At 42.6% G+C, this 27090-nt stretch overlaps 2 protein-coding genes across 9 annotated transcripts in view; one reads left to right on the top strand and one right to left on the bottom strand.

The window, feature by feature from the left end:
• Positions 1–4316: 4316 nt before the first annotated feature.
• ABITRAM (actin binding transcription modulator) overlaps positions 4317–27090 on the top strand; it is a 32633-nt gene continuing 9859 nt past the window's right edge. The window contains exons 1-6 of one of the 5 annotated variants that reach the window (XM_048839467.2): positions 4330–4440; positions 7845–7896; positions 19872–20001; positions 21326–21402; positions 21481–21550; positions 21624–22015. In XM_048839467.2, the coding sequence (XP_048695424.1) occupies positions 4380–4440; positions 7845–7896; positions 19872–20001; positions 21326–21402; positions 21481–21550; positions 21624–21752 (519 nt within the window). In that variant the 5' untranslated portion in view covers positions 4330–4379 and the 3' untranslated portion in view covers positions 21753–22015. Of the gene's footprint in view, positions 4441–4663; positions 4828–7844; positions 7897–19871; positions 20002–21325; positions 21403–21480; positions 21551–21623; positions 22016–27090 lie in introns of those variants that run through there. The other 4 variants (XM_075125492.1, XM_075125493.1, XM_075125494.1 and 1 more) reach the window with 4 other exon arrangements.
• Positions 21711–27090, bottom strand: part of CTNNAL1 (catenin alpha like 1) — a 123464-nt gene continuing 118084 nt past the window's right edge. For all 4 annotated transcript variants that reach the window (XM_048839457.2, XM_048839459.2, XM_048839461.2 and 1 more), the window contains 4 exons: positions 26664–26720; positions 26382–26501; positions 23591–23674; positions 21711–23510 (listed from right to left, as the gene is read on the bottom strand). In XM_048839457.2, coding sequence (XP_048695414.1) covers positions 23349–23510; positions 23591–23674; positions 26382–26501; positions 26664–26720 — 423 coding nt within the window. In that variant the 3' untranslated portion in view covers positions 21711–23348. The remainder of the gene's footprint in view (positions 23511–23590; positions 23675–26381; positions 26502–26663; positions 26721–27090) is intronic.

Raw genomic sequence — 27090 nt, 5'->3', positions numbered from 1 at the left:
CTCCATATTTCCCCAAGCCATTTAAAATCTCATACATAATATTCTGAAATTACTCTTATTCCAACTGACCTAATTTGACAACTGTACAGCATGCATCTGTTTCAGATGAGCAATTGTGTGACAAAAACTAACTATATTTTTCAGAAGATGTACCAAGCAAGAAGTAAATGTTGAAAAGTTGTCTATCTGGATACAGAAATACGCATGATTGGTTATGTTAGCATCTAGGCCTATACCCTGAGACCTGTGTATGGGAAGTATGCAAAGGTATTTAGAAGGCTGTTCTGTCACACATTTCCTCTCCTCTGCTCTTCTTCACGTAATCTTTTTTCAGCATCTACTGAATACAGTATAAGCTTTAAGAAAAGGAGTACCTGTGGCACCTTAGAGACTAACAAATTTATTTGAGCATAAGCTTTCGTGAGCTACAGCTCACTTCATTGGATGCATTCAGTGGAAAATACAGTGGGGAGATTTATATACATAGAGAACATGAAACAATGGATGTTCATGAACATGAAATGAGAGTGATCAGGTAAGGTGAGCAATTACCAGCAGGAAAGCAGGGGTGGGGGGGAACCTTTTGTAGTGATAATCAATGTGGGCCATTTCCAGCAGTTGACAAGAATGTCTGAGGAACAGTGGGGCGGGGGGAGGGAATAAACATATAAACATGGGGAAATAGTTTTGCTTTGTGTAATGACCCCATCCACTCCCAGTCTTTATTCAAGCCTAAGTTAATTGTGTCCAGTTTGCAATTTAATTCCAATTCAGCAGTCTCTCGTTGGAGTCTGTTTCTGAAGTTTTTTTGTTGAAGAATTGCCACTTTTAGGTCTGTAATCAAGTGACCTGAGAGACTGAAGTGTTCTCCGACTGGTTTTTGAATGTTATAATTCTTGACGTCTGATTTGTGTCCATTTATTCTTTTACGAAGAGACTGTCCAGTTTGGCCAATGTACATGGCAGAGGGGCATTGCTGGCACATGATGGCACACATCACATTGGTAGATGTGCAGGTGAACGAGCCTCTGATAGTGTGGCTGATGTGATTAGGCCCTATGATGGTGTCCCCTGAATAGATATGTGGACACAGTTGGCAATGGACTTTGTTGCAAGGATAGGTTCCTGGGTTAGTGGTTCTGTTGTACCACAAATCATGCAACTGACCAATTTTCCTTCAGCAAATTTACTCAGCCAAATACCCCTTCCCATTTCAGATGATAAGAAGACTGTAGCTAAGGAGATCGTGTGGAGAAAAACAAAGCAGAGGCCCTACCATCAGCTAATTATAAAAGATAATGCATCTAAGGCCTATAGGATTACATAATAAAATCTGTGAGATAGAAGATATGTCAAGTTAACACGATGAAGGTGTAGCAGGGGGAAAAAAAAGACTAGTGACTGCAAGTGTCCTCAATGGTGTTTTTAAGTTCGTCAGATGTGAATAGGGTCTATGAGTCTCATGGACAGGCTATTCCCCTTCCCTTATCAAGAAGGAGTGAAAACATGACGTCCACCCTTGCAGTGGGCACCAACACAATAAAATGCAGCACTTCTCACTGTGTGCTCCCTTTTGCTTAGAGCCAATCAGCGGGCCATATTCACATGACAATGCCTGCGTACAGGCTGGTCTGAATTCACTTTTCCAGTCAGGTTTTGTGACACATCAATGACATGTTACAAAAAGCATCATATCCACCTCGCCCCATGGGCCACTTGGTCTGTGACTGTTCAAAGAGGTCAAGCAGGCAGGGCTGCCTCATGATCCCAGGTTACTGATCGCTGATCATGGTCACCCCTGTCTAGATGGCCACACAATTATTATTGTTTCATCCACCACATAATAGTGCAAATAGAAGCTAGGAACTGGAGCAACTTGGAGCTGACAGCATTGGGAGCGCCAGGGGGAACCAATCCAGGTTACTGCAAATATCTCTGGAGGGATTGTATTTGCTCTGTGTACACTGCATATGAATGTACATTCTGTGAACATTGTGTGTATAGTGTGCACATTGTGTGCATATCTTGTGAGTGGGAATAGTGTGTACACTGTGTGAACAGTGCATACATTGCGCTTACATTCTAGACTCACAGAAATATAGATCTGTAGGGGACCTCAATAGGTCATCTAGTCCAGTCCTTACATTGACACACAGGACTAAGTATTACCTAGAGCATTCCTGACAAATGTTTGTCCAACCTGTTCTAAAAAAATCTCCAATAATGGAGATTCCACAACCTCCCTAGGTAATGTGTTCCAGTGCTTAAAAATCCTTACAATTAGGAAATTTTTCCTAATATTTAACCTAAATCTCCCTTGCTTCAATTTAAAGCTATTACTTTTTATCCTGTCCCCAGTGGGTAAGAACAATTTATCATCCTTCTCTTTATAACAACTTTTTATGTATTTAAAGACTGACAAAACTTGGGGGGTTTTTTAGTCTGGAGACGAGAAAACAGACAGGGGACAGGATAGCAATCTTTTCCCACAGGTCATGTTTTCTAGAGCTTTAATGATTCTGTTCCTCTCTTCTGGACTTTCTTCAATTTGTTCACATCCTTTCCGCAGAGTGGTGCCCAGAACTGCACACAGTATTCGCTAAGGCCTTATCAGTGCTGAGCAGAGTGGAAGAATTACTTCTGGTGTCTTGCTTACAACAGTCTTGCTAATATATCCCATAGTGATGTTCACTTTTTTTTTGCAACAGTGTTACATTGCTGACATGGTTAGTTTGTGATCTACTATAACCCCCTGGTCCTTTTCTGCAGTACTCCTTCATTGCACACACACACACACACACACACACACACACACACACACACTGTACAGTGTTACATTTTGGATGTATATGCTGTGTCTGGTGTGCACACTGTATTTGTATTTACTGTATATTTGTATGTGTACAGGGTGTATATGCTGTGTGTAGTGTACAGTCTGTATTGTGTGTGTACGCTATGTGTAGTTGAGTGTGTACATGCTCTGTAGTCTATACATTGTTTGTAGTGTGTACATTATGTGTGACAGCATAGTGCGTGTACGGTGTGCGACTCTATGTGACATGAACCCAGTGTGTGTATGCTGTGTGGGACTGTACATTACATGAACATAGTGTGTGCTGTGCGCAACTTCACATGTACCCAGCGTATGTATGACTAGCACTCCACTACCTAGGAAGAAGGAGGCCTAAGAGCAGGGGTGAAAATAACTTAAGGGACGCACAGCAGCCGAGGTTCTGAGCAAGGTGGGGGTGGACTCTTGGGCAGAAGAGGCGGGGCTGTGGCTAGACTCCCGTAGCCAGCCCTTCAGCGCGGCCAGGTGGTGATTTAAATGGCCCAGGGCTCCCTGCCATCACCACTTCCCCACGGCTTCGGCAGTGATTTAAAGGGCCTGGGGCTCCGGCTCTTTAAATAGCCACTGGAGCTCCGGGCCACCACCGCTACCCTGGGCTCAGGCAGCGATTTAAAGGGCCCGGGGCTCCAGCTGCCGGCTTACTTTCACCTCTGCCTAAGAGAAGGGCAGCGTAGCATCCTTCATGGTACCTCTTACTCAGAAGTAAGAGGACTGTTTGAAAGACTGAGTGTAGCGAGATTAGAATACGCTTGTTAATTTTACATAAATAAATAATATGTAAATATGCATCTAGAGAAATGTTTGATGACTTCATTATTTTTTTTTGCAATATGTAATTTCATACTTAGGCCCTTCCCTCCCGTTAACCTTAGACCCCTCATAACCTTAATCCAGCCCTGACTCTATGATGCATTTTTCATGGCCGTGAATTTGGTAGGGCCCTACACATACTGGCGCGTGTGACTGTGCGTGACACATACCCAGTGTGCGTGTACGCTGTGTGACTGTGCATTAGCATCATGCACACCCACCCTTGTGTGGGACTGTGCGTGACACGCACCCAGTGTGCACAGGGGCTGGGCGTGTCTGTGCGGAACACGCACGTGCACGGGAGGCTATCCCAAGGGCGCCTCTTCCGAGAGGGTCTCTCCCCAGGCCCCGATTCATGGAGAACGCTGCAGCCGACAGGGATTTCCGCTCAGGCCCCTCGTGGCGCGCTCTTTAACCGCTCAGGCCGGTTACGCGCCGCCGGCAGGGCGGGAATGAGTTTGGAGCAGGCGCGTAACCGCCCAGCGGGGAGCGCGAGCCGTTCTCGCGGCTGCGGGTGAGAAGCCACGTGCTGGCAGGTCACCGCCCATCGCACGTGTCTCAGCGGCGCCGAGCGAGGGGCGGCTCTTCCCGCCTAGGAGCAGGAGCCCCTCCCGCCGCCGCCGCCTGGACGCAATCCAGGAAGGGACTCGCGCGCTGATTGGCTCGCGGTGACCCCGTGACTGGAGGGGGAGGCGCCCGCCGCCAGGTGGGAGCGGGCATGGCGGCGGCGGTGACGCCGGGGGTGACGGAGCGGTACTTCACGCGCTGGTACAAGCCAGGTACCCGCCCCTCCCCCCGTGGGGGCTGTGGAGAGGCCGGGCGGGGGGTCGCGCGGGAACGGGGCCAATCCCTGTAACGGGGGGATGGGCCGGGCCGGGCCTGCCCGAACCCCGCCCGGGGGAGGGGGCTGGTGGCAGAGCTCGGCCCAGGGTCCGCCTCCTTCCCGTGCAGAGCCCGCCGGGCGCGACCCGCTCCTGTGCGGAGCCCGGCCCTCGCCCGCGGGTGCGGGCGAGCGGCGGGTCTGGCCGCGGCCGGGCTGTCAGCTCGTACCCGGCTTAGCCGCTCTCCTCCCTGCCAAGGGGCTGAGCTCGCCGCTGGCGTGAAAGCCCCGCTCAGGCTGTAGCCTGCCGCCCTGGGTGAGCCAGGCCGCACCGTGGAAAGCCCCAGTGAGCCGGGGGGGGGGGACGGGTTTTGTGTGATGCGGGACGGGCGGTGCGTGGCTCTGTGTTGTACATACTTCCCTGGTCGTGTGAGGGCTGGTCTGTGCAGTTACTTTAAGGGCATCAGTGTGAAACGAATGTAGTCGAAGCAGGGTCACTTCCTTGTGTAGATGCAGTTATCTGGGTACAGAGGTGCCTTGTGCCAGGACAGCTTATTCCAGTAAACTGAAGAGAATAAAAGTCAACATTATAAGGCAGCTGTGTACCAGTCTACTAGAGCCCGCATTAAGGATTGCATATTTAACTATTTGGGTAAGAAAACAGTCCCTGCTGATGTGCTGAGACAGCTGCCTTTCATGCTGACCAATGTTGTCTCCTGGTTTTCTTGGACTCATTTGCTAGTCTGCCTGTAGTATCCGTCTGTTGTCTCTTGTTTTATACTTAGATTGTAAACTCCTTGGGCCTGCAGGGCTGCCTCTTTGTTCTGAAGTGAGCTGTAGCTCACGAAAGCTCATGCTCAAATAAATTGGTTAGTCGCTAAGGTGCCACAAGTACTCCTTTTCTTTGTTCTGTGTTGTACATCAGCTAGTGCCGTGAGGTGGTGGTCTGTCACTGGAGCTGCGAGATGCTGTGAGAATACAAGTACAGTAACTCCTTGCTTAATGTTGTAGTTATATTCCTGAAAAATGCAATTTTATGTTAAGCGAATCCAATTTCCTCATAAAAATGAATGTAAATGGGGGGGTTAGGTTCCAGGGAATTTTTTTTTTTTTTTGCCATATAGTATTATAGTGGGGAGGTGCCCCCGCCTTATCCCACACAGGCACAGCCCACAGGCACTGGAGACAATGAGGCAGGCAAGGAGGCTGAAGGTGCTGTAGGCTAGGAGAAGCACAGTGGCAGCTTCCCCTACTCTGCAAGCACCAGAGGCAGGGGGCTTAACCCTTGGCTGGCCTGCCCACTCCACCTCATCCCCCAAGCCCCCACCCTTAACCCGCTTCTTCTCCCCCCCCTTCCCATTTACTCCTCACGCCATGTCCTAGCTCCTTCCCCCTGCCCGCAGCAATCAGCTGGCTTGCAGCGTTCAGGAGGCAGGGGAGAGGAGCAAGGACACAGTGCGCAGGCTCCCCTTCCCTCCCCTGCCTCCTGAATGCTGCATACCAGCTGATTTCCGCAGGTAGGAGGCAGGGGAGGGAGGCAGGAGGCACACCGCATCCTTGCTCCTCCCCCCTCCATCCTGAACACAGCAAGCCAGTAGCATAGCTGGGGGGGAGCGGGGCAGTGGCGCTCCCCCCTTGAGCACAGGTGGTGCCTTGTCAATGCCTTGGCGCCTTTTAAATTTTCACCTATTGAGGGAACAGGAGGAGTGATCCAAAAAAAAAAAAGGCGCCACCCGCTGCGGCGCTTTTACTCACCCAGCGGTGCTCTGGGTCTTCGGCGGGACCTTCAGTGCGGCCGAAGACACCAGGAGTGAGTGAGGGCCCGCCGCCTGAGCGCCACTGGGTGAGTAAATGCGACACAGTGGGTGGCGCCTTTTTTTTTTTTTTTTTTTTTTTGGATCGCTCCCCCTGTTCTCTCCACCTGGCTACGTGGTGGTTGCTGCAAGCCAGCTGATTGCCGTGGGCAGGAGGTGGGGGGAAGGAGGGAGAAGGCGCTGATCCATGCGGTCTGCAGGCGGGTGGGAAGCGCTGTGGGGGCGGGCGTAGAGGAGCTGATAGGAGGGCTGTTTGCTGTGGACAAAGCAGGCAGCCAGAGGACGTTTTTGTGAAGCATTGCACAACTTTAAATGAAGCACGTTCTGTAATTGAGCAGGGATGTAAGATAGAAACAATGTTAAGCAAGAGGACGTTAAGTGGGGAGTTACTGTAGTACTCCTGGGGAAATTCTGCACCAAAAATTAAAAATTCTCTCCACAATATTTTAAAATTTGGCAAGTTTTGTCAATAAATAAATGCAGAGGTTCTGGCATGGCAGTGGGGAGCACAGGCCACTGGCTTGCTGAAGGTGGAAGATCACCCAACTGCTCCCCCCGCCCCTGGGACACAGACTCGGTGGTGAGGCTGCACCCGATCCTGACACAGCACAGGGCCTGGATCTGCCCAAGAAATGCCCTGGGACCCTGCCCCTCTGCTCCAGGCACACCAGGGGTGGGGCAGGCAGGTTCAACCAGGCAGGATCCAAGTGTGGGGGGAATCTAGGTGTGGGGTGAGAGTATTCTGTGTGGGACAATCTGGGTGCAGGCAGCTCAGTGGGGGGTGTAGGTGTGGATGCACAGAGGCTCGGGGTGGGGAGAGGGAGGTTCCAGGTGCAGGGGCAATGGGACTCTGCAAAGGCTTCCAGGTGAAGCTGGTTGGGGCTCAGCGGTGGGGTCTGGTTGCTGGGAGAATGGGGCTTGGTGGGGCAGGGGTCTGGGTACAACTAGTTGGGGGTCAGTGGTGTGGGGGCTGAGGGTGGTGCAGGGGAAGGGACATCAGAGTTGGGGTTTGAGTGCAAGGAGCTCAGTGGGGGGCGGTCTGGGTGCAGGGATGGGGGTTTGGAGGCAGGGGGTCTGGGTGCAGAGGGCTCCAGGTGCAGGGGTTGAGGTTCAATGGGGTGGGGTTTGGGTATGGAGGGCTAGGGGGGTTCTGGATGTACCTGCTGAGGCGTGGCAGGGGTATCTGGGTATGGGAGGTCCAGATGCAAGGGAGTTGGGTGGATTGGGGAGCAGCTCTCTGTACGGTGACTCCTCACCCCACAGTTGAGGAGTGGTGGGGGCAGGAAGCAGGGAAGGATGCTGAGCTTCTTGCATCTGGGGGAGGTTTCTGGGGGTGGGTCTGCCACAGCTTTTACAAAGGAGGAAAATATGACTCCTGTTCTACAGATGGGAGAACTGAGGCACAGAGATTGCTCTTCATCACTGAAGTGTGTAGGAACCTTCTTCATGAACTATAAATCCATCTTAGTATGCAGAAATATATTTCAGTGTATTGGTTCTTGCATGTTTCTAGCTTAGTGTAGTTATTGGTTTTGGTTCTTTTTTACAGATGTTAAGGGTAATCTATGTGAGGACCACTGTATATTGCAGCATTCTAATAGGTAAGTAAAATCTGGTTAAATTCTTAGGATATTTGTTTTGCACTACTAGTTTGAAAACACATCTTTAATAGAGAGCTAATGTTTTCAACACTGAAAGGATGATATTTGGGTTTTCTATATTTCAGAGTAAGCACCATCGTTCTTTGATAGCTTCTTTATTAACACTTTAGTTACCCTAAGTACATAGCTAAGTAAATTAGACACAATATTTAGGTTTTAATATTAGAAAACCTAATATGAATGAGAATTTTTGAAATTTTTTCAACAAGCTTTTTTATTAAAACATTTCCATTTGATGGTTTAAATTTGGAGTATGTATTTTGCTAGTGTATGATAACCTAAAACTGAAATTCATCAGTCTAGTGAAATGCAAATTACTAGATTAGTTAATTTTAATTTCTGATGGTTGTAATATGTAAATGTAAAGTATCTTGTCTTATTTAAAAAAAGTCCAAAATATTTTAGTATCAGAAGATATTATGATGGTTTTTATATTTGGTCACAATATACCTACTCTGACTCTAGTTGATAGCATTTGGGCCAAAAACGTTTAAGGAATTATTTTGTAATATAAGTCTCATTTTAAAATTTTTTAGTCATGTTGCTGAGTATGTCTCCTGTAAGTTGCAAATATGAACAAATGGCCTCCCATTTTTAAAATGCGGTTTTACCATGAAAATCATTGGGTAAGAATGTTATCAGGGTACTCAGCAGCTCTCTTTTTGTGCATTTGGAATTGCGTCTGCTTAAACTAGTTGCTAAGTTTGTAGTTCTGTTAGTCCTGTAGTCAGCACAACTCGGAGTGTAAGTTGGATTCAATTCCTTCTGCATTCTCAACAGAACTGAGTACAAAATTACAGTTGTTAACCCATAGGGCTACTCATTGCCTGCAGAACCTCTACTACTAGTGATTTATGCATGAGAAGGCAGAACATAACTTGAGTTTCAGAGCCCAGGCAAGGTTTGCAGGGTGGGTACCTGTAAAATTGTAAAAGTTTTAGTAATATGTATAAAAATCACTAAGATGACATTGAGTCCCATGATGCCACTTTCCAATGAGGCCTGTTTTTTTTAAAGGAAACCTACTGACTTTATCTTAAATTAAAAATTTTTTTAAAGCAGATTTAAAAAGATTGGAATGTATTTTAAAACTTTGATTAATGTGAATTGAGAAGCTGTGTAATCTCTTGAGGCTACAATTGTAGTAAGGAACATAAGAATGGCCATACTGGGTCAGACCAAGGAAGGCATCTGAATGGTGCCTATCAGGACATGAAGATCAGTACTATGGGAAGACACACAGGGAACACTTAGAATCAGAGACCCAATCATAATAGTAGAGCACAGACTGCTTCTAAAACTGACAAAAAGTGGAAGTATTAAGTCATATTAACTGAGAAAAAAAATTAGACCTTCCAGGGTGGGAGGATATTGGACTTGGGTCCTATTTTGTTTCTTTCAAGTATAAAAAATGCCCAGCTTCATTCAAAAAGGCTGTTTTGTTTTTTTTCTGATTCTTTTCAAATATTAGAGCACCAGGTTATGTCTACCCTGGAACATTTTATGGTTACTTCAACTTGTAAAATTAACATTACAAAGGACATGTACCAAGCACATCTTGGGCACAGCCACAATCTAAATGGTTAATAAGTCACTGCAAGCTGAGTAATTGAGGGCAAGAGATTCAACTTTGTTTTGTTTAATTCATTTAACACCATAAACATTTGTAAGAAAGATGTATCTTGTTGATTTATTTCTCCCTCCAGTTAAGGTGTGAGAGCTGACAATAAACATCTCTGAAGTCTTCCAGCACAATAGGGAAGAATAGACTTAATGTTCCTGATTTTTCTTGGGTACAAATCAAGAAATTTAGAAAAATACACAGCAGAAAACCTCATTTCAGTCTTGTTTCTTACAACACAAAGAGCAAAAGGGATACGCATCCTCTTTTAAAATCCTTTACTGGTCTCATTGAACAACTGTTGAAGACTCCTGCTGTTTCTTTGTCTGCTTGCAACTCTGATCTTCCGGTCCTACTAAAAATCATAAGGCTGATAATAAAGTAGAAAACAGTCATATTCGTTCATACTCAGCTTTGTACAGACTACATTAATAATCTAGTGATTCAGCTAATCTTTTAAAATTGGATTAGGAGCTATTTATTCCTACTTCTAAAACTCTTTGGTACTTGGGGCTTCCTCCAAAGTGAAGAACCTCTTCCTCTCCAAGTTCCTGAGCAAGGGGATGGGGAGCTCCATGTACTCCCTAGATTCTTCAACAGGACTGAAACACTGGATTTCACACAATCCCTTTCTTCAGTCACTATCCTCATGAACGGGGCTGGGGAGTAACAGAAGTCCGTGAAGGCCTGGAAGCCCTCTTCTCTCTCTGAAGCAGGGAGTTCACAGAGAGAAGCCTCCAGATCCCTATATGAAGCAGGGATTAGTGGGGTGGGGTCGTGGGGAGGAAAGGAGTGGGGAATTCTTTACTTGCAGGGACTCCTCTGCAATTCCCAGAGAGGAGTTATGCTGCTGCTGAAGAGCAGGCAGACACACATGTGCATAGAGAGGGGAGCCCACTTTGCTGTTCTTGAGCCCACCCAGTCTCTCTTCCTGAAAGTAACTTCATTAAAAAACAAACAACAAAAAAACACTTCCAAGAAAGAACACTAGGCATGCTATTAAAGGGCCTTCTATCCAACTTGGATACTTAACATTCAAGATGAAAGTGTTGCTTTAATGACATTAAATGGAAAAAATAATTTCTCTTCTTGCATTTGTTATACACACTGAAAATAAATTGAAATGGGAAATTAATCACTTGTAATCTTTTTATATTGTCAGCATCTTTTGTATTCAAGCCCTTTACCCTTTAGATTAGTATATTATTAATAAGGTTTGCTCTAATAGGGCTAGTCCCATGAAAATATCAATGTCCTCTCCCTGCCCTATTCTTAAAGCCAGGTCTAAATGCAGTGGCCTGGTATGGAGGCCTAAGTGTCCCTGACCACTCCTAGCTGCTGAGAGGGGGTAGAACTTGTTCCCCTTCTCTTCTTCTGCAGAAGGGCTAATGCCATTCTGTGTTTTTCCTCTTACCGCTTCCTGTCTTCTCCAGATGCAGTGTAGACATTTTTCCTGTTCTTAATGGTATGCACACTGCATCTCAAGCAAGAGCAAAGTAGTAGTGGGCAGTTAGAGCTGCTCCTCTTCTGAAGAGTTTCCAGCAACAGAGGATGACATTTAAGTCTCTAGTGTTCCTGAATGTAGCTGGCCTCAGCTTGAATGCTAGTCACTAATAGGAAAAGACCCATGCCAGGGCATAACCCTGGGTGATAATGGACCAGTAAAAGAAGCTGGGGGAGGGACCCTTCTAAATAAAGTAAATGGAAAAAGTGAAGACTAAAATGGTATACTAACAAAGGCAGGAAGCTGAGAATCAACAGACCTGCAACCACTCTGTTTCAAGCCATAGGCAGTTGGGAAGGAACTGGGTGGCAGTGGTCCGCACCTCCTTATATGCCCTCGTTTGGAGGTAAGAGGCACTCCTCTGCACAGGCCTGCAGATTCTATGTTCTCTGATTGAGAGTGCACACACATGCTATGGCAGAACACCCATAGGGACATACACTCAAAGAAGTATATAATCAGGTCAACCTGCTTCTGCTGCTGCCAGGGAAGCAATTTTAGGCAGGAGCAAGATAGAGCCCTCTCACCTTGCATAAAACACTCCTATATGCTGGCTGTAAATATCTGCCAAAGAACCTTTTCTATTCACTGAGGACTATTTTTACTCCTGGGGGAATCCTGTGCCAAAAAATTTAAAATTCTGTGCCCAATATTTTAAATTTCTGCAAAATTCTGTATATTTTGTCAGAATAACACTATCTCACCATTTTCAATTATTTTGGTAATTTATTTCAAATACCTGTCAGCAAGTATGTCTGTAACAATAGAAGCAAGAAAACCCAGTTCCCCCAGAAGTAGAGAGTTAAAGAAGCCTCTATGACAACCCAGTTCCTGTTTCTCTGTTATGCTTTTGTTGGGTGCCTCAGTTTGGGTGTTTTCACATGTGCCACCTGGGCATATTTTAGGGGGAAAACTCTGCCCCTCTGGTCTCAGACATGCACATCCCCTCGCCCAGCTGCAGGGCACTCCTTGGCTCACACATCTGCATCAGTTGCCCCCCCAGAGCCCTGCTGCAGGTTGCCCAGGCACCTACACCCCTTACCCCCGAGCCCAGCTGCAGGGTGCCCCCAAGACCAGACACCCACCCCCCCAGAGCCCAGCTGTGGGGTAGGCCCAAGTCCAGACACCCACAGCCCCTACTGCACAGAGCCTAAGGATTCAAGGGAAAAACATCCTAATGCTGAGTCTCGGGCTTGTATGGAGTTTCCTGCATGGTGCCTTCTTCCTTCAGGATGTGCCAGGAACCCTTCCCTCCCCTCTACCCCAGCAGTGTCCTGTATTTGTGAGCTGGACTCTGCTGGGTTCAATGGCCCCTAGTGGCAGTCAGCAGCTCTGCAGCACCAGTTCTATGGGGAACAACAAAATTCTGTGCAGAACATTAATTCTGCACAAGTTATGCAGTGGCACAGAATTCCCCCAGGAGTGTACTTTAGCCTTGCTTATTGATCTATCTTACCACAGGCAGACTTTTAGGAAAATTATTATTCTCCAGATGCTAATGGAGAAGCTGGATCTGCCTTAGGTCTCAAAGATTTTTGGCCCTTTAAAATACTAGCAGGCTGGCCTCATTTTGAGACCAGCTGCGAGGGTTGGGTACCCCAGAACATAGCTGACTGCCATCAGAAATTAAGTGAAACAAAGGTGCTGCTCCTACTGGAACTGCAGCTGCTCAGGCTGGTTCTAGACCTTGTGGCTTTGGCAATATTTCTGTATTCTTTCCCTGGTTTCCCTAGTTTGGTGGTGCGCTGAAGTAGCTCCCTACAACACTGCCTTTCTCAGACTCTTCTAGCTGTGTAGATAAAGTTGCTTTTGAGTTGTCAGAGCCTCTTTCCGATGAGGAGGAAGGATGTCTTAGACACTAGGGCTCAAGTGTCAGCGACCCTGGTGTGGGTTGTCTTTGACTAACATCTGAGGAGGTTGACATTTATTCACATTGATGGCTTCGTTGGCAACATTGCCTTCTCAGCATGCTGTGCTTAATTGTTTTCCTTGAGGTGTAATGTTCTCCATCTAAAACTATTAGATTTGATGCTATTGTTATAAAAATTATTTTTTTGTCACTGGTTTTCTTGTCTAAATTTGAGACTCAGAGAGCTTGGGTATTAAGCTCAACCCCTTTAAGCCATGATCGTCATCTCCAGGATTCATACAAACATTAGATCAATTCTATTATAGTTGAGTCACTGGACTTACAAATCTGCATTACTGAGTGTCTTCAAGTACACTGCTCATCACCCTGCAGTGCTTTATGAGTAAAGGAACAGAATCAACTTTGTTTATAGCCATTTAAGCAAAGATGCCTCTTCTCTAGACTTTAGTCCTCAGTTAGGTGGTGGTATTGCTTAGGCCTGGTTTACACTACAGAGTTAGGTCGAGGTAGGGCTATTTACGCTGACCTAACTCTTAAGCGTCTACATTACAGTGGTGCTCCTGCTAATGTAAGTTGCCCACTATATTGATGTAGTAACTCCACCTCCCCGAGAGGCGTAGTGCTTAGGTCGATGTAGTTAAGGTGATGCAGTGTTTAAACAGACACTGCATGACTTACATCTCCTCTTGGCTGTCAGCCCAGTACGGGGCTCACAGCAGGTGCCCCCCCATTCCCATCAAGCTCTGTTAGCCCCAGGATGAGGGGCTGACAGCAGGAGCCCAAGACAAAATGTGAAATAATAACAACTGTGAAACTGACAAGAATGTCAGTTTCACTGGTGGTAGGCTCCCTGCTGTGAAATTGTGCTCTGTCCTGGGGGGGGTTGAGGGCTCCAGCTGTGAGCCCCATGTAGCTGTCAGTGCCCCACAATGCCCCACTTCAGTCGGTGCAAGCACTGTTTGGTGAAGACACACACCACTGGCAGAAGGAGGGTAGTTGATTTAATTGCTGTGGCGGCTGTAGATCAATCTAACTTAGGTTGATCAAATTTTGTTGTGTAGACATGCCCTTACGTATTTGAGGTTTCCTAATAGCAGGGCCCCATGTATTCTGTGGCACAAGCCATTTCTCTTGTTCTTCAATTCCAGTCTGTCGGCTCAGAAGTAATGATGGCATTGAATTCAGTCTTTCAACTATTTTTGCCTTGTACACGCTTCACAGGTTAATTAGTCTCTAAAACTTTTTCTTCTGTGTTCATCCAGCACATCCTCAGTCTTCCTCTATTTCTAGTTCTTTGCACTCTGGGTGTGAATCACCAGATATGTTATACTTTCCAGGTCTGTTTTGACACATGTCCAAAGCATTGTAGTTGTCTGTCTTGAATCTTTTGCAACAGTGTCATTTCTTGTCTTAGCTGTTTTCTTATAACTTAAATTATTTTCCGCTGTCCTGAAACTCTCAGCCAGTTCATTTCTGCAGTCAACATCTTTCGTTCCTCAGCTTACCTCATACTCCAGACATTCCAACCCATAGAGTGGTATTGATATGGCACTGTCTCATATACACTAATTTTTATTTCTATTGACATGTCATTAGCCTTCCAGATCTTGCAGCTTTTCTGAGTACAGTAGCAGCTAGTCTGATTCTTCTTATGTCGTCGTCATAATTCCCATTCTTTGATAGTAGTTCTCCAAGGTACATATTTTTCCTCTTGGTCTAGTTCTTTGTCTTTGACTTTAATCTTTATCTCTTCCTCATGTCTTCCAGTTGCCATAATTTTTGTAATCTCTACTGATCTTCAATCTGGATTTTCTGTTTTCCTTGTCTGCCTTCTACAAATTCTCTGTAAATCTTAATTGGTCAATGGTACGAGATTAGTAACATCTGCCAATCTAAGGTTATTTTCTGTTCCCCATAACTCTTTCCGTTTAATCTCTCAATGCTACAGCCATTACTGCTTCCAGTACCATGCTGAACAAATCTGGTGACAGCATGCATCCTTGTCTCACTCCTACAGTCATCCTGAACGATTCCATCAACTTCTTGTCTTTTCTAACCACACTTATTGACTTGCTGTAGATGTCTTCTATCAGTTTGATTTCTCAGGGATACATATGTTCTCAAAACTTGCCATAATGCCTTCTGCCAAATACTATCAAAAGCTTGTATGAAGTTTATAAAGTAGTTGTAACAGGTTTAGTTGTGTTTTGTATATATCTCTGATATGTCTCATCACAATTAGCTGATTTTATTATAGTTTCTTAGTTGAAGTCTGGCCTATTCCTCCGCAGACGCTGCATCCACATACCTTTTCGTTGTCCTCTGCTGCATCTCAGTGAATGCTTTTCCTGGTATGCTCAATAAGTTGGTTCCTCTATAGTTCTTGCATTCAGTCTTCTCTCTTTATGGATTTGGTACTATTTTCACTTTCCCCCCATTTACTTAGCATTTTCTCTTGTGGAACAGCTCTGTGGTTATGTTGTTGTTTCCCAGAACCTTTTCCTAACTTTCTATAAAGATCTTTGCTATTTCGCCTAAAAATTCCGGCACCTGCTCTCCCTTATTTGTACTGGGGAGCGTCTCCAGGACAGTTTAATCCACTGCATTCTGCAGGTTGCACAGTTCTTCAGAATATTCTTTATGTTGTTTGTTCATCCTCAGTTACTTGGCTGTGCTTGTCTTTCATGGCTGACATCTTCAACTCCTATGCCCCGCTCAGTTCTCTTATTTTGTGATACAACATGTTTGTTCCTCTTCACGTATTCTTCTGCTTTTTTATATTGTTTGTAGGGCTGTCAAGTGATTAAAAAAATTAATCATGATTAATCGCACTGTTAAAGAATAATAGAATACCATTTATTTAAATGTTTTTGGTTGTTTTCTACTTTTTCAAATGATTTCAATTACCACACAGTACAAAGTGTACAGTGCTCACTGTATATTTATTACAAATATTTGCACAGACAAAAAATATTTTTCAATTCACCCAATACAAATAATGTAGTGTAATCTCTAACATGAAAGCTGAATTTACAAATATAGAATTATGTACAAAAATATAACTGCACTCAAAAATAATGTAAAACTTCAGAGTTCACAAGTCTACTCAGTCCTATTTCTTGTTTGTCTGAGTGATTGGCTGAACAAGTTTGTTTACATTTGCAGGAGATAATGCTGCCTGCTTCTTGTTTACAATGTCACCTGAAAGTGACAACAGGTGTTTGCATGGCATTGTTATAGCCGGCATTGCAAGATATTTACATGCCAGATGCGCTAAAGATTCAGATGTCCCTTCATGCTTCAACCACCCTTCCAGAGGACATCCGTCCATGCTGATGATGGGTTCCGCTGGATAGCGATCCAAAGCAGTGTGGACTGATGCATATTCATTTTCATCATCTGAATCAGATGCCACCATCAGAAGGTTGATTTTCTTTTTTGGTGGTTCAGTTCTGTAGTTTCCGCATTGGAGTGTTGTTCTTTTAAGACTTCTGAAAACATGCTCCACACCTCATCCTTCTCAGATTTTGGAGGGCACTTCAGATTCTTAAATCTTGGGTCAAGTGCTGTGGCTATCTTTAGAAATTTCACACTGGTGTCAAATTTGCAGTGAAAGTGTTCTTAAAATGAACAACATGTGCTGGGTCATCATCCAAGACTGCTGTAACATGAAATATATGGCAGAGTGCGGGTAAAACAGAGCAGGAGACATAAAATTCTCCCCCAAGGAGTTCAGTCACACATTTAATAAACACATTATTTTTTAAAGAGTGTCATCCGCATAGAAGCATGTTCTCTGGAATGATGGCTGAAGCATGAAGAGGCATACAAATCTTGAGCGCATCTGGTATGTAAATATCTTTTGACGCCAGCTACAACAGTGCCATACAAACGCCTATTCTCACTTCCAGGTGACATTGTAATTAAGAAGCGGCCAGCATTATCTCCCGTAAATGCAAACAAACTTGTCTCTTAGCGATTTGCTGAACAAGAAGTAGGACTGAGTGAACTTGTAGGCTCTAAAGTTTTACATTGTTCTGTTTTTGAGCACAGTAATGTAACAAAAAATTACATTTGTAAGTTGCACTTTCATGAGAGAGACTGCACTACAGTACTTGTATGAAGTGAACTGAAAAATAGGATTTCTTATAATTGTTAGTGCAAATATTTGTAATAAAATATAAAGTGAGCACTGTACATTTTGTATTCTGTGTTGTAATTGAAATCAATATATTTGAAAATGTAGAAAAACATCCAAAAATATTTAATACATTTCAATTGGTATTCTATGGTTTAACAGTGCGATTAATCTTTTTAATAATGATTAATTTTGAGTTAATCACACAAGTTAACTGCGATTAAAATCAACAGCCCTAGTCATAAGGGCTAGAAACACTTTTTAAAAACAAAAGCTGAGCATAATTCTGTATCAAATCCATGGCATATTTTGTATTGGGTACTACCCTCGTATACATCTCCTTTTGTAGGGAATGAGGTTTTTAGCTCTAGGCCTGATGTTACACAGCCAATTCACTTTTAATATGTGCATATTACTACGAGGTGATAATGCCTAGACCGTACTTTGACTTAATCTGCCTTTAAAAAACAATAATTGTACATCATAGTCCACAGGGCCTCCAGTTTCCAATGTATTTTTGATACAAAATTATGTTTTGTAACATTACTAGTCTTGATAAGAGTGAATTTAAAGTCTATTTGATTCTCATTTGAGAAACATCCCCTCTTATAATAAAGCTTAGTCAGCTCCAAGAAACTCCTCCTTCTTAAAATGTACCAAAACACTTAGCCAATTAAAGGGGATTAACTCATTTCTAGAACTTTAGCTAGCTGTGCTCTCATTTCATAGCCTTGATGCCTCTTTAACTTTTACTATATTGTCCTATTCTGCTATTCACTGTCTGAGTGTTTTCTAGAACTCATAAAGCTGCTGACTTTAAAATACATTCTAAAATTCAATGGTTATGTGTAAAACAAGGAAATACCTTACAGAGGTGATAGTGTCACCTAGGAAACCTGGCTGTTACATTTGAGGAAAGATCACTTAAAACTAAAATATAAGATTAAAAATAGCATAGATTGCAGTGCAGATGTGTGACATTTAGGTAATCAGCATACCTTGACTCTGGTTGATCTGTCAGTTGAGCAAGTTTGCAACTGCTGTCATAATAGTTTGATAGATTTCACTCGTAAACGACCTGTGAAATTTCCTATTTGCAGGTTTCAGAGTAGCAGCCGTGTTAGTCTGTGTTCGCAAAAAGAAAAGGATGAAAGCATCCGATGAAGTGAGCTGTAGCTCATGAAAGCTTATGCTCAGATAAATTGGTTAGTCTCTAAGGTGCCACAAGTACTCCTTTTCTTTTTCCTATTTGCAGTTGTTCTTATATGGCATCTGTATAAAACTTGTTCAGTTTGCAAGTAAAAAGATGGCTTTAACTACCTGCTTTGCAATTTCAATCTGCCATCTGAAAATAAAGCATGGATGCTTAATGAATTGTGTATCAGCGATGACAGATCTGCAGGCCAATTTCCAGCTAGTGATACAACTGTGCAATCCCCAAAGTTTCAAGTGAGTTGCGCACATGGAAGTGAGGGTTGAATCTGGCTCTGCAGTTGTAATTTTAAAATGTAGGAAGGGGGCAATGGATATAAAACTTGTCATGGAAGCAAGCAGGTATAGTTGACATACAGGGTGTGTCTTCACTGCAAAGTTAACTTGAATGATTGGCACTCAAGTGTGAGCAGTCACACAGCAAAACCATACCTGAATTATTCTCTCTGCATTGGTGTGCACTTAACCATGTGGGTGTTAAGACTTCTGGAGCTTTACCTCCTTGTCCTTTGCTCTGTTGTAAGCTGAGCCTCTGATTTAGTGGTCCCTAACCTTTCTTGTGTGAATAGCATATTGCTATTCCCAGAAGACTCTGGTGGGCGCCAGACACCCTGCCACCGAAATGCCGCTGAGAAGCAGGAGTGGCAAGAAATGGCGCCCATGGGCACTGCGTTGGGGACCACTGCTCTCATTCTTTCCCAGTGAATTGTGGGAAGGTATTGGAGGACTGTCAGTACTTAGAATCATAGAATATCAGGGTTGGAAGGGACCTCAGGAGGTCATCTAGTCCAACCCCCTGCTCAAAGCAGGACCAATCCCCAATTAAATCATCCCAGCCAGGGCTTGTCAAGCCTGACCTTAAAAACCTCCCTAGGTAACACATTCCAGTGTTTCACCACCCTCTTAGTGAAAAAGTTTTTCCTAATATCCAACCTAAACCTCCCCCACTGCAACTTGAGACCATTACTCCTTGTCCTGTCCTCTTCTACCACTGAGAGTAGTCTAGAACCATCCTCTCTAGAACTACCTCTCGGATAGTTGAAAGCAGCTATCAAATCCCCCCTCATTCTTCTCTTCTGCAGACTAAACAATCCCAGTTCCCTCAGCCTCTCCTCATAAATCATGTGTTCCAGACCCCTAATCATTTTTGTTGCCCTTCACTGGACTCTCTCCAATTTATCCACATGCTTCTTGTAGTGTGGGGCCCAAAACTTGACACAGTACTCCAGATGAGGCCTTACTTGAGTGGCTTAGCTCGCTACAAAGGGGGGGCAGGTGAGCAACCCTAGTGAAATGTTCAGCAGTTTTAGCCTGCAGTCCCAGATGAACCAGGTAGTCTGTGTTGAACTCTCCACTAAAGTTGGGTTTTGTGTGTGAGGGGCAACACCCCATGAAGAGCCTGAGTGAACCATGGAGTGAAGACATTCAACTCAGCTGCTACCAAGGGCATAAGAAAATATTGCCTTTCTTAGAACTAACTTACTACGGGAGGCAGTTATTTGCATATTAGAAGGCTAAACAATCCCAGGGATGAAGCTTAAGTACAGTAGGTAACTAACTTTTCTTGCAGAATCTGTGTCATCACGCTGGCAGAAGCTCATCCTCTTCTTCAAAATGGAAAAACAATTAAGAGTATTAATTACCAAATCAGTGCCAACTGCAGTAGACTTCAAAATAAAGTCTCTGGAAAGTCAAAGCGGGTATGGATTTTTTCTTTTTTTAATTTTAAAACTATCTTGTCAGTTGACGTTTTACTTAAGTCCTTGAAATGCTTATCTCTAATGGTAACATAAAAAGGATCCACTATATCAGAGGCTGGTTCCTTTCCCAGAAAGAAATTCTTACATGGTCTACCATTGTTGACATTGGTGCAGATCCTCCAAGATTAAAGAACTCCAACCTAGACTGCTCTTCAAATACCTGCAGCAGTGTCTATACTAAGCACCCCATTCCTTAGATCTGTTCTGAGGAGGAATATGTAATACTGTTACAGTACCAGTGCTAGGGTTGTCTAAAGTAGTTTGCCCATACTGGTGTTAAGTGGTGGAAAATGTCAAACTTTCCCTACGGTGTATAGGGCTTAAAGGTGTCATGTCTTTTATTTTAAAAAAAACTAGATCTCAAACATTAAAAGCCTCTTCAGAGATGTCAAGGACTTAATGGACATGAAAACTGCCCTTTTGTTGAAAATATATATGGCAAGCTTAGGGGTTGTCTAAAAACAGTCACATTGAAATTACACCTTTAGTTAAACCAGTGCAAAAGGTAGTGTGGATACTCATTTCAATTTAGCTTATGTTGATTTAGAACCAGAGTTTGAGCTAAACTGATTTTGGTTTAAGTAAGCTGTTAGAGATATGTGTAGATAACTCCTGAGGGCTGATCTACACCCAAAGTACAACAAAATAAACGTCTTTATTTTAGGGCTTGTCTACATTACCAGCGGGGGTTGATTTATCAACTGCCAAGCACTCTCCTGTCGACTCCGGTACTCCACCAAGGTAAGAGGCGGAGTCGACGGGAGAGTGTCAGCTGTCAACTTTCCGCAGTAAAGACACCATGATAAGTAGATCTAAGTACATTAACTTCAGCTACATTATTCACATAGCTGAAGTTGCATAATTTAGATAGACTTCCCCCCCTGCCCCCAGTGTAGACCAGGGCTTAATACAACTGTCTTAGTTTCATGTAAATGTCCACACACACTTATTTTAGTTCATTTACACTGTTAAAAAGAAATCCTTAGGGGGATATTTGGTTCCTGCATTGTGGATAACAGCTACTTTTAGTCATGTGAAAAATTTAGAAAAAGATAAAACTGAGAGACCAAAAGTCTTTTAAAACAAACAAACAATCTCGGAACATGTGACTACTTTGTACTGCTGATTGTAACAAGGTTCAGAATTTTCTCTCAATATGCTAGGAAGGCCACACTTGGAAAGATTAAAGAACTCCAACCTAGACTGCTCTTTGGAAAACAAACAAACTTCTTACAGTCATAGGAATTCTTTGTTTCACATGCAGGGTGCTCAGTTTCTAACAGAACTTGCCCCTCTGTGCAGGATATCTTGTTCAGATGGAGAAGAATATACTATATATAGGTAAGTATTTTTTTGTTTTGTTTTTTTGGTATTTTGATTACAAAGCATGGTTTTACTAACACTGAAACCTCTTTGCAGTTGTATCAGAGGGCGGTTGATGGAAGTTAATGAAAACATTCTGGATAATCCAGCTATTCTACAAGAAAAGGTAAGAATTTTGCTTACATTGTTTTTTTTCCTTTTTATTACTGTGCTATATATATCATGGTCTTATTTTCTAGCCATCTACTGAGGGATACATTGCAGTTGTACTACCCAAATTTGAAGAAAGTAAGACCATAACTCAAGGACTTCTGACACCAAAGGAATATGAAGAAGTTTTGTTGAAACGTTTTAATTCCACTTCATGAAGCTCTGTATTTAACTGAATACATAAATGTCTGAACTACACTGTGAGTAGCTTCAGAATTAAGTATTGCATAGATAACACTTGTAATCATCTACTTCCAGTATAGCCCATAGTTCAAGAGTTGTAACATGAAAGAGTTGTAAAATTGTACAGACTTAATGTAGGGGAATGAAAATTAGTTGTTTGTTTGTTTACTGATCACTTGTTTAAAAAACAACAGTCATCATTTTATTTCATACAGAAATAAACAGTTTAAACATTTAAGTCTTCTGCATCTTTTTGACAGGTGCAGTGTAGAAAAATATCTATCTTTCTAGTGCTTAATGTCATAAGGAAAAACCCTTAGAAATGGTTTTCATTTGTGTATCTGTGTAAGATGACTTAAGTGAAACTGACTGATCAAGATTAATCCCCAATCCCTAGTGTTGAGGATTTCAGCTATTTCTTCTTTGGTGCTCAAAGCCAGCATCCCCATTGTGATGTCTGTTACCAGCGAAGGACACACACAGAGCTACTGGTGAGACGACGATGCCCTACAAGAATGAAATACCCTTAAGACCTGAATCCCTTAGAGTACTCAACTGTTCTCAAAGTAGTAAAACAAGGAGAAAAACCCTAAGTTTTAAAGAAACAAGAAAACAAAGACTAATGATATACAAGGCCAACAAAATAAGGTATGGCATCTGTACAAAGAGCAAACAGGCATCTCCAACGTTAAATGTATATTTCACTTGTGGTTAGAGTATAGTGGCTTGGAATCAAATAATGCCCTTTGTACAACGATTGGTCATAATTGCTATCAAAATATCTTTTCTAAGCGTTCTAAATCTTGCACTGTAAAAATCTACTTTATGAAACTTAAATATGCCATACATTCTAAATGAAGATTTCAGTAGTTTCACATGCATTTCAAATCCTACTCTAAGTTTTGATGATAAATCAAAAGCAGCAGTAAGATCAGCTATTTATCACTAAAACAAAGAATTCTTAAGTATTCACTGGAAATATAAAATGTGTCTGGAGGATGAACACATCATTAGTTCAGATTGACAGCAGTAAAATTAAATTATTTAAATCAAACTAGCCTAAAAAAATTGGCATGTGTATTGCAAACCAGCAGGCGGCTTTCGTTCATTGCAGAAGTATCTCATAGTTAAGACAGCAACATTCAGTGCTTGAGGCCATAGCCTTCCAGATTATCTTCTGGATATTGGCCAACAATGAGACTGACAAACTTCCACAGTAGTAGTATATGCAGCACATATCCTCAAACTATCCAGTTTCTCTGCATAAATGTCCATTAGCAGCATCTTTGGGTGAAACTTCCATTAAGATGTTCACAAGTGTTATTTTTGTAACTAACAGCATTAATGTTGAGCAAAGGAGACACATTCACATTATAAAAATACAGAACAGTTAAAAACTGACCGATGATGCAACTCTTACTGTTAAGTACCAGGACATCTATTAGATGTGAGAAGGTCACAACAGCTTTAATTCAAATAACCTGCTTTATCTTTCACAAAAGAAAGCAACTTTGAAACTTGAGCCAGTTTGTAATTTCCACATGAAATTCTTCCATTCCTAAATACTACTATTATTTGCTCTCTAAAAATGTCAGATTTGCTACATGATGTTCCAAGGATTTTATTCCAAAGGCATCAGTTTTCCCTTCCATACTGTCGTCATTTGTATTTGTTTGTAATCTGTTCTCTCTCCATGGATGAGGTGATTTAAGCCAGCCATTTCCAGTTCCACACTATAAAAAAACAAAACAAAAAGCAGAGAAGCAGGATGGTTTTATTTTGGCTCATTGCTGCAAATGGATCATTAACTCACCTTTTTCAGTAGCTTGCAGCTGAGTGGGAGAACTTGGGATAATATGGTCATCACACCTTTTGTTTTCCGAATGCATGTGTCAACCTAAAACAGAATTCATGTAAAAACCATAATTAGATGAGAATATCACATGCTGACCCTTTAAAATATGAAGAGATTCTTCCTTTTTAAAATTGACAAGGAACAGTCTCTTCACACTTTTATGAAATGCATCTGTGTGGCACAGACTCAGCTTGAATTATTAATAGTATTTGTCCTTTGACATTTTCCCTGTTCTGTATTGGAAAATGAAGTGTTTGTTCTTTCTGGAGGAAGTAGAAGACAACTATTTATTTGCAAGAGGGATCTGACAATCCAATCTATGGAGGTAGAGGTTTTACCTTCTTTCACAAAACAAGGAAGGACCAATCAGAATTCAGAACTTTCCAGTACCATCCAGGATATACTAGCTCTCTTGAATTCCTCATCTGGATTTTTTATTAACACTTGAAGGATGCAATTTAAGGCGACAGCTGTTTTCAGTAATTCCACATTAGCCTACAGATAGCAGCTGTCTTATAACTACTGGTAAGGGTATGCACTGAACACCAAGACTGCAGTTCTATGTCACTAACATGTTCTCTTTCTTAGAGCATGAGAGAACAGTTACTTACCTGTGGATACTTCTAAATGTGTTGTCCACACAACTTCCATTGTTGGCATACTTATGCCTGACATTGGATTATTTTGAATAGCAGTATCCATTCGGACCACGCCTGTGCCTTCTTGGTTCCCATAGCCCATGACAAAAAGAGTAGGGAAAAGACGACAGGATATGGAATCTGTGTGGGTAACACATCTGAAAGATGCACAGGAATTGTAAGTAACCATTCTTTCTTCAAATGATTTTCTACACAAATTCCATGCGTGGTAATCAACAGGCAGTTATCCAGCAGGTAGGTGAGAAGCCTTCTTGAACAGTGTATGTAGGACAGCCCCGCCAAAACCAGCATCCAACATGAAAGCTTTCACCAGGAACAGTGAGTGGTAAATGTTTGGATTGAACTCCATATTGCTGGTTTGCATAACAGGGTATTACCTAAGTAGAGGTAACAAGAGCCTACTTAGCATGAAGGTAGTGTACAGAAGCAGAAGACTGTGTGGAAGAAAAGTTAAGCTCTTTTTAAAAGCTCGATTCACCCTCTTCTTCCATGTAGAGAGCCCAGAAATAGAATTGCCTCTAATGGGCAAATATATTTTTCTGGAATATTTCATAACAGTGAAATCCAAAGGATGGCATCATCCATTTGCAATTTATTAAGATCTGAATTTATCATCAGGAGGTTCCCACAATTCAGTCTCCCCAAGAGTTAGTCTTCATTGATGGCAGATGAAAGAAATAGCATTATCCTTTTCACAGTAAGTGGCATAATCTCATCACCTTTCAAAGTACAGAGAAAGAATTAAAGGGAAGCCATTTGGCAACTGTGTCCTATTTTTCCTTAACAGACTGACAAGAACTATGGGGGAAACTTTTAGGACAACAATGATTTGCTAAATCAACACTGGTTGTGTTTATAGTGTAGAGATGCATAACTGACCTATTATTTACATAGGAATTGCTACCTAAGGCTCTAGAGTCAATGTGAGCCAAATTCAAGTTTCCAGAGGAATATTGCTCAGAGAAGTTTATGGAGCCAAGAACTGTATTAAGCCTTGAGACAGGGGAATGAAAAACTTGGCTTCCCAATATTTCTTAAGGAGGGGAGGAATAGCTCAGTGGTTTGAGCATTGGCCTGCTAAACCCAGGGTTATGAGCTCAATCTTTGAGGGGGTCATTTAGAGATCTGGGGCAAAAATTGGGGATTGGTCCTGCTTTGAGCAGGGGGTTGGACTAGATGACCTCCTGAGGTCCCTTCCAACCCTGATAGAAAGTCAGGTGCTACGCAAAGAAATCATAGACTAAGACCATATCCACACTGGGAATTTGGCAATGTAGGTGGACCAGGGCAAATCTCAAGCATAAACAAGGACAGCCACAATTTTCAGGTAGAGCTTACCCCAGTTTCAAGCAGAGATAAGTTCCATTTGTACAAATCTTGACTTTGTCCCTACTTATGGTTTGGAACAATTCAGGTACATCAATGGCTGTCCACTGATATCTAGAATTGAAGCCAATTTCTAGTGTGGATAAAGCCTAACGATAAGAGAGCACCCAAGCATCAATGACAGCCTTCATTGCACTGTCATTTCTACCATTGTTTTTCCTCACTAGCAATGAGACCACCACCTACAGGAACACTGAAAGCAAGAGGTACTGTATCTTTCCTGAAGAAATTCTTCTCCTCTGGACATGTCTGAAACTGAAGCGAACAGTTCAGAGTACAGTTAACAAGTAGGTCAAATCTCCAGAGCCAGTAGATAGAACGGCTTCTTCGAAAGAGGAGGAGTTCTTCTGCTCCTCTATATTTTGGCTATTCTATATCGTTTTTTAAAAACACGTTTAAATTTTAAACAGAATATTTTTGTTAGGAAAGGGGAGTAACTTCTGCTGTTCATTCTGGGCAAGACAGCACAACTGAGGCATTAGTGGGACAGAGCTCATATCCTTGTGTGGGGGATCAGAAAGTTCCGCATTTTCATCACCACTCATGACTGTTTTGTGATAAAAGAAAAAACCCTACTAGAATGGACCAGATTTAAATCAGCAGTTCTGTTTTTTGTGCAAACAGCTGAAGTAGGCAAGTAAATGAGATTTCAAAACAAGGCTTGGATGCTTCTCCTAAAACGTTTTTTTTTTTTTAAATCTTACCTTTGTAAATGTAGCATTTTTCCCCTGAACAGTGGTTTTAGCCGTTATCTGAAGCTGCTGGCACACAGGGATCAGCTTGTCAATCTCCAACAAAAGCAAAGGTGTGTCATCGTCTTCTAGCTGAAATACATTTTAAGATGTTAAAACCATTCAGTGTTACAATCACAGAACATATATGTAAGTTACAAGGAAAACCAGTGACCCCAAGCTTCCAGGCAAACACAAGTGTAATAAAGTAGGGAAGTAAATAATCACTTGTACCATTTGTTAGTCATACATTACCTGATCAGAAAAGGCAGTAAGAACTGAAGCAAGCTTTATGCCCTCTGTAGCAAAAACCTGAAACAAAAAAGTTATTCAGAGTTGTTTGTTTATTTTGCAAATACATTGGATAGTTCAAGAACAATAGACCAGTGGCTCTCAATCTTTCCAGGCTATTGTACCCCTTTCAGGAGTCTGATTTGTCTTGCATACCCCCAAGTTTCACCTCACTTAAAAACTACTTGCTTACAAAATCAGACACAAAAATACAAAAGTATCACAGCACACTATTAGTGAAAAAATGCTTATTTTCAATAGAATTATAAAATAAATCAATTGGAATATAAATATTGTACTGACATTTCCGTGTATAGTATAGAGTATGTCTGTGTGACATTTTAGTTTGTACTGACTTCGCTAGTGCTTTTTATGCAGCCTGTTGTAAAGC

This window comes from Caretta caretta, chromosome 2 (assembly GCF_965140235.1).
Source record: "Caretta caretta isolate rCarCar2 chromosome 2, rCarCar1.hap1, whole genome shotgun sequence".
Classification (NCBI taxonomy): domain Eukaryota; kingdom Metazoa; phylum Chordata; order Testudines; family Cheloniidae; genus Caretta; species Caretta caretta.
This window is presented reverse-complemented; position numbering and strand designations above follow the sequence as displayed.